Source organism: Phyllostomus hastatus, unplaced genomic scaffold (assembly GCF_019186645.2).
Source record: "Phyllostomus hastatus isolate PE091 unplaced genomic scaffold, TTU_PhHast_1.1 phas_scaffold_442, whole genome shotgun sequence".
Taxonomy (NCBI): Eukaryota; Metazoa; Chordata; class Mammalia; order Chiroptera; family Phyllostomidae; genus Phyllostomus; species Phyllostomus hastatus.
The window spans coordinates 4,833,748-4,841,665 of record NW_025334030.1 but is presented as its reverse complement, the minus strand read 5'-3'; the positions used below and the strand labels follow the sequence as shown (position 1 = coordinate 4,841,665).

The 7,918-nt window shown below is 41.8% G+C and overlaps 1 protein-coding gene across 1 annotated transcript; it reads left to right on the top strand.

The window, feature by feature from the left end:
* The first annotated feature begins 1,227 nt into the window (after nt 1-1,227).
* On the top strand, nt 1,228-2,142 carry LOC123807258 (olfactory receptor 1F1). Its single transcript, XM_045820937.1, is given in 3 exon segments — nt 1,228-1,286; nt 1,288-1,472; nt 1,475-2,142. Coding segments are annotated over 3 exon segments (912 nt in total).
* Nucleotides 2,143-7,918: the final 5,776 nt, after the last annotated feature.

Sequence of the window (7,918 nt, the reverse complement as noted above, 5' to 3'; positions counted from 1 at the left end):
TTCACTATACACTTTTAAGTGCAGCCACAGAAGCAGTTCTGAGATTATCAAGCAGTTCCTTGTGATCACCTAGTCATGACCAGTATTTGTCTTTTCTGTTTATGAGACCCTGAACTGTGATGAACACAAATTGGCTAAGTTTCTGCTCATACTTCTTGATCATTTGCATTTTAATTTTACAAGTTAGACTTAAAGACTCAGTGGACATAACCAGGAAGGGCTGGCTTGGAGCTCTAGAAAGTGCTCCAAAAATGTGAACCAAGAAAGCAGCAGCAGCAATATTACCATTACCTCTCAAGGAGCAGTTACTGACTGATCACTGATAACATCGTCAGAGCAAACATGTAAAGAATGTGTAACATGTCCAGCCCTGGCCAGGTGGCTCAGTTGGTTGGAGCATCATTCCGTACCTCAAAAGGTTGCAGGTTTGATCCTTGGTCAGGGCACATACCTAGGTTGAGGGTTTGATCCCCGGTCAGGGGGCATGTAAGGGGGCAGTTGATCTGTATTTCTTTCTCACATTGATATTTCTCTCTTTCTCCCCACCCCCACTTCTTCTCTCTCTAACAAATCAATAAACATATCCTTGAGTAAGGATTAAAAAGAAAAAGAATGTATAACATGTCCAGATTAGAGATAATGAAACTAAAAAGTATTCTCTAAGGCAATATCACCTACAGTATTGATAACATCCATACTCTATATTAGGGTATATGCTTACTGCATGTCAGTCTCTATGGTACTCATCATAGCTATCAGTCTCTATTAATTTTCTTATATCTACAGTGTTTTGTGACACTTTAAAAAATACATGGTATGGTAGATAGTTCAAACACATGAATGATTTACCAATAAAACATAAATCTGTGTCCGCGCTTGCATTAGCACAACACCCTCATTTTGCTAACAAAGTGATGGAGGCATAAAGAGGGCTATCAGTAGCCAAAACACACAGGGAGCAAAGTTCTAATACCTCACCTATGTCACGTGTTCTTTCTCCTTGTAATTTTTTTTTTAAAAAATTGTATGAGTTTCTTTGGTGACATATGCTGGGGAGCAAGATCTAAAATGTTCCCAAGAATAATAGTTTTGCAGCTTCTTCTATGCATTTGAAATTAAGGAGGGATCCTTGCAACCTTCTTAGCTTCCCCATCTTAACCATCATATTCTAGGATTTAACATTTTTTTTTCTGCTTTGTCTGTCTCTGCACTCAGGCTCCCAACCTCATGAGAGGAGGAAACCAGTCAAACGTCTCTGAGTTACTTCTCCAGGGGCTCTCCAGCCAGTAGCCACTTTGTCTTCTTCCCAAGTATGTACCTGGCTATCGTCCTGGGAAGTCTGCTTATCCTCCTGGCCATAAGAATGGACTACTGCCTGCACACTTCCATGTACTTCTTCCTCAGAAATCTGTCCTTAGTGGACATCTGCTTCTCCTCCAACACCATCCCCAAGAAGCTGGCCAACCACATACTCAGAGTTGGCCCATCTTCTCTGGGTGTCTCACACAGATGTATCTTCTCTTTGAGCTTGCCAAGATGGGCCATTCCCTTCTGGCTGTGATGGCCTATGACTGATTTGTCACCACATGCCACTCCCTATACTACTCAGCAAAGATGATCCAGCAGCCCTGTGCTCTGCTGGTCACTGGGTTATGGGTCATTGCCAGCCTGAATGCTCTGTTGCATACTTTGCTCATGGTTTGACTCCCATTCTGTGCAGACAATGTCATCCTCTATTTCTTCTATGATGTGACTCCCTTCTTGGAACACTCCTGCTCTGACACACACTTCAGTAAGATGATGGCTTTGACTGAGTGTGCACTGATGATGATTACCCCATTTGTTTGCATCCTGCCTTTGTATATCCATATCACCTGTGTTGTCCTGAGAGTCCCATCCAAAAAGGAAAGGTGGAAAGTCTCCATCTGTGTCTCCCACCTGGCTGTGGTTTTCCTTTTCTCTAGTACCATCATTGCTGTGTATTTCAACCCTTCATCCTTGCACTCATCTGAGGACACCACAGCTACTGTGATGTACATATTGGTGATCCTCATGATGAACCCTTTCATCTATAGCCTGAGGAACAGGGACGTGAAAGGGGCCCTGCAAAAAATAACTGGCAGCAAGGCATGCTCTTACTGATGAAAGTACCATGGGTTTATCATTCCCATGAATATCAATCTTTGCCAATTTCACTGAAATGTAGCAATCTGTTTGTCAAAGTGTCTGCAAGGAACTGGGCCTCACATAGAATTCAAAGAACACTTCAATATTTTTAGTGCCTGTCCTAGTCCATTCAAGTTGCTATAACAAAAAGTACCACAGACTGGGTTGCTTAAACAACAAACATTATTTTTCACAATTCAGAAGGCTCGCAGTCCAAGGTCAAATTGCTGACAGATTCAGTTTCTGGTGAGAACCTGCTTCCTAGTTCATAGATGGCATCTTCTCATTGTATCCTCATATAGTGGAAGGGGAGAGAGAGCTCTCTGGGGTCTCTTTTATGGGGATATGACCGATTCATAAGGGCTCCCTCTTCCTGACTTAATTACCTCCCAAAGGTCCTGTCTTCAAATACCACCATCTAAGGGTTAGGATTCTAACATATGAATTTGAGGATGGGACAAAAACAGTCTATAACAGTGTCATTATCCAATTTGACTGTCTTACCTTACAGGGGCATATTTAGAATAAAGGTACTTTTGATTTTGGAGAAAAGTCAACTTTTATAGTCAGTCTGTCCAGGATGTCTGATCCTTTTTCTTGAGAAGAAAACCTCTGAGTCTTCAAGATCTGAGTCAATCTCTCCTCTATGAAGCCTTTGCTGATTCATTTAGGCTGAGACTCTCATTGCCTGTCCCAAGTTCCCACAGTAAACTCCTCTTTGAGTTATTGTCCATGTGATACTGTTAATCTGCTTATAGCTGCTTCTTCTCCCCCTTCCTCTTCCCTCAAGGCCCTCTACAGACTGTGAGATGCTCATTATGCACACACATACACTGTTGACTTCGAATGCCCTGTTAAAAGCTTGATTCCTGAAAAATTACAAATACAACTCACTAATACTGAATAAGTGAATGAAAGGCATGTGGATGTGGAGAACCCAACCTGAGACACGTTTTAACAGTAGCAATAACAGCATGGAAACAACAACAGCAAAGAATAGATAAACCATGTTGCCTAACCAAAGGTTAAGTACTAAGGTCTAGTCCATTTGCCATGTTACCAACTATTCTTTAAAAACAACAGTTAGTATTTCATTTGAAAACATACTTTTGCAAAACACAATATTGGTATCCAGTAGTTTTGGTGATTTCCCAGTGCACTTGGCATTGTTTTTTATTAATTTCTTTTTAAACTCACAACTTCATTAAACACCATTCTCTGCTTGCTTCCTGTCTCTTTGCTCCATTTATTTTGTCAGCTGCTCTTCTTTTATCATTCCCAATATGTTTGTTTTCCTCTTGGGTTTTATTCTTGGATTTATTTTCACTCTATACTCTCCCCTAGGCAATTATACCCACTTTCTTGTCTTTAACCAAACCTATAGTGCTGGTGACTTCTGAATCCATATTTGACACGTTTGATCAGTCACAGCATCTTCATACACTGTACAAATCTTTCTTTTTTGCATTTCAGTTTCATTTTTACCATTCTTGAAATAACACATAGTATGCCAAATGTTGCATATTTTCTTCCATCTTCAATATTAAATGGCTGTACAAAAATTTACCATTTTGATTTTTGTAAAAAATGCACACTGATATGATAGCTGTCACAATACAATCTAACAAAATTGTTTTGAATGAAGTTAAAGACAACTAGAGCCATCATAAGGGAAATACCAAATGAACTTTTTGGCTAACCAAATAGAAATAAATTCATCAAAATCTACTTCTTGGTCTATCTCGGTTTCAACTCAGAGAACTGCCATATTTGACAATTTCTCTCAACCAAGTGAAAGTCTTTAACAATATTAAATTAACTTCAATTGTACTTATCTTGTCTTTAAAATTTTGATATTATGTTCAAAGACTTTTGCATTAATTTGATTTTTATAACTCAGTGTATTGAAATATTTGTTTTTTAAATGTATTTTATTGATTATGCTATTACAGTTGTCCCATTACCCCCCTTCATTCCCCTCCACCCTGAACACCCTCTCCCACCCACATCCCCCCCTTTAGTTCATGTCCATGTGTCATAAGTTCTTTAGCTTCTACATTTCCCATACTATTCTTGCCCTCTCCCTGTCTATTTTATACCTACCATCTATGCTGCTTATTTTTTGTACCTATTCCCCCTCTCTCCTCCTCCCATTCCCCTGTTGCTAACCCTCCATGTGATCTCCAATTCTGTGGTTCTGTTCCTGTTCTAGTTGTTTGATTAGTTTTTTTTTATTTGTTTTAGGTGTGGTTGTTAATAATTGTGAGTTTGCTGTCATTTTACTGTTCATATTTTTTATCTTCCTTTTTTCTTGGATAAGTCCCTTTAACATTTCATATAATAAGGGCTTGGTGAGGATGAACTCCTTTAACTTGACCTTATCTGAGAAGCACTTTATCTGCCCTTCCATTCTAAATGAAAGCTTTGCTTAATTCTTTGCTGCCATTCTTGGATGTAGATCCTTGCTTTTCATGACTTGGAATACTTCTTTCCAGCCCCTTCTTGTCGGTAAAGTCTCTTTTGAGAAATCAGCTGACAGTCTGATGGGAACTCTTTTGTAGGTTACTGTCTCCTTATCTCTTGCTGCTTCTAGGATTCTCTCCTTCATTTTTACCTTGGCTAATGTAATTATGATGTGCCTTGGTGTGTTCCTCCTTGGGTCCAACTTCTTTGGGACTCTCTGAGCTTCTTGGACTTCCTGGAACTCTATTTCCTTTGCCAGAATGGGGAAGTTCACCTTTATTATTTGTTCAAATAAGTTTTTCACTTGTTGCTCTTCCTCTTCCCCTTCTGGTACCCCTATAATTCAGACGCTGGAACATTGAAAGATGTCCTGGAGATTCTAAGCCTCTCCTCATTTTTTGGAATTCTTATTTCTTCATTCTTTTCTGATTGTATGTTTCTTTCTTCCTTCTGGTCCACTCCATTGATGTGACTCAGCTTTCATTCCATCACTATTGGTTCCCTGTGCATTTTTCTTCATTTCACTTATTTTAGCCTTCATTTTTTCATCTAATTTGCAACCAAAGTCAAGCAATTCTGTGAGCATACTGATCACCACTGCTTTGAACTGTGCATCTGATAGGTTGGCTATCTCTCGGTCGCTTAAAAGTATTGGTTGTGAGGCTTTCATTTGTTCTTCTGTTTGAGTGATTTTTCTTCCCCCTTTGGTCTGGTCATGCCTGTTACGTATGAGGGGCGGAGCCTTAGGTGTTCACCAGGGTGGGGCACCCCAGTCGCTGGGTTGTGACGTTTATGTGGGGGCGGAGTCCGAGAGGGAACAATGGCACTTGCTCCACTCTCCATCGGGCTTCAGTCCCTTCTGCTGCTTCCCCCGGGCAAACTGGGCCCCTCTGGTGCCAATTCCCTTGTGAGTGGGCTTGTGTACCCCGTGGGACTTTCCAACGACCTCTCCTGTGAGGCTGTGAGTCTCTCCCTGTGCCTCAATCCCCCACAGGTGTTTTCAATCAGTGCCCCGAGGGTCTATGTCCCAGCGCTCTGATCCTGGGTTGTGTGCAGTGCCTTGCTTCACAATTGTCGCCTCGCTGGGTCTGCCGGTTGCCACCCCTTGGCCAGGGTCTGCAAGCTGCCACTTGCACGCTCAGTGTCCACCCGCTGCAGTCTTGTGTGCCCTGGATGCCTTATGTGCCAGGTCCCAACGCTCTCTGCTCTCTGCACTGTGACCCATGCTCAGCTGCCCAACTCTGACCCTCCTACTGGTCTGGATGAACGTGTCTATTTTAACTTCTTGGTTGTCTGACCTCCATACAGTTCAATTTTCTATCAGTTCTGGTTGTTATTCTGTTTCTAAATTATTGCTGTCCCTATCTTGGTTGTGCAAGGAGGCACAGTGTGTCTACCTATGCCTCCATCTTGGCCGGAAGTCCAAAATATTTAATGTCGATGACTACGTTTTGGGGGGTCCCCTTAAGTTTTGCACTTCAGCCTCCACCACCTGTTCTCCACCCTCCACCCTGCTTTGTCTACATGAATCTAATGCACACAAGAGGACCTTCTTAGACAGGTTTGCTATGCTGCGACACAGAACTGAAGGGACAGACACCGCAGCATCTCTTCCGGAAGCTCTCTCCTTGCCCCTTTCAGATCTTTCTTTAATTATCCAATAATAGCCGATAGCAGACTATCACCCCCTTCTCCCCAAGATCTCCTGCCCAATTAGATAGGAGGGGCAGGGACTCAATCCTGCGCAGTCTCATTGGGGAAGCCCGTGGCAACTATTTATTTATTTATTTATTTTATTTTTACAGTGACTCTCAGCTGAAGTTTTATGTGTTGGGAACTCCAACATATAGCAGAGGTTCTGCTCTGCAGTTAAGTGAATGTGACTCTTACCCTAAAGTGCTATAAAGGGGCACTCTGAGGTTGGTGCTCACAAACGTAGAAAACTGGAGTGTCCCATGAGCTTTTCACACTCCATCTAGTCCCGGTCCTTTAGGTGTCTGTCCCAGCTGTCTGCCCGTCCTGGTTAGGGAGGTGTTAAGGATTTCCATGTCCTGTTACCACAGGCTGGGACTGTTGGAGGCCAAGTGTGACTTCCAATCTGATATCCTTTCAAAAGGTGAGGTTGGGTGGGGAGGCAGGAGTGCATACATGTATGTAGGTGGCTCTGATCCTTCTCAGGGTAAGAGCTAAGCCCTTGCTGCTCAGTGTGACTTGAGGACCAGGCACTGCCTTGGTGATTGTTGGAAATGCATTATCTCAAGCTCCATCCCAGACTTCCTGGATCAGAATCTTCACTTTAACAACATCCTCAGGCAATTTCTGTGCACGTTAATGTTTGAGAATTGCTGCTTTAAGTTTCCCACGTTTTCTGGTCTAGAAGGTAATGTTGGTATGTGTATTTGTTTCTGCAGACGGTAGCCTATACTGTAAACCTAAAGGAGATGTTGAGGTTCTACATTTCCCATATATTCTTAACTTCCCCCTGTCTATTTTGTACCTACCATTTATGCTACTTATTCTCTGTACTTTTCCCCCCATTCCCATTCCACCTCCCCACTGATAACCTTCCATGGGATATCCATTTATGTGGTTCGGTTCCTGTTCTAGTTGTTTGCTTAGTTTGTATTTGTTTTTTTGTTTTTTAGGTTCAGTTGTTGATAGTTGTGAGTTTGTTGTCATTTTACTGTTCATATTTTTTATCTTCTTTTTCTTGGATAAGTCCCTTTAACATTTCATATAATAAGGGCTTGGTGAGGATGAACTCCTTTAACTTGACTCCCTTAGCTTGGGAAGCACTTTATCTGCCTTTCCATTCTAAATGATACCTTTGCTCAAAAGAGTCATCTTGGATGTAGGTCCTTGCCTTTCAACACTTTGAATACTTCTCTCCAGCCCCTTCTTGCCTGTGAGGTTTCTTTTGAGAAATCAACTGATAGTCTTTGGGAACTCCTTTGTAGGTTACTGTCTCCTTTTCTCTTGCTGCTTTTAAGATTCTCTCCTAATCTTTAATCTTGGGTAGTATAATTATGATGTGCCTTGGTGTGTGCTTCCTTGGGTCCAACTTCTTTGGGATTCTCTGAGCTTCCTGGACTTCCTGGAAGTCTATTTCCTTTGCCATATTGGGGAAGTTCTCCTTCATTATGTTTTCAAATACGTTTTCAATTTCTTGCTCTTCCTCTTCTCCTTCTGGCAGCCCTATGATTTGGATGTTGGAATGGTCCAAGTTGTCCCAGAGGGTCCTAAGCCTCTCCTCATTTTTTTTTGAATTCTTGTTTTTTCATTCTGTTCT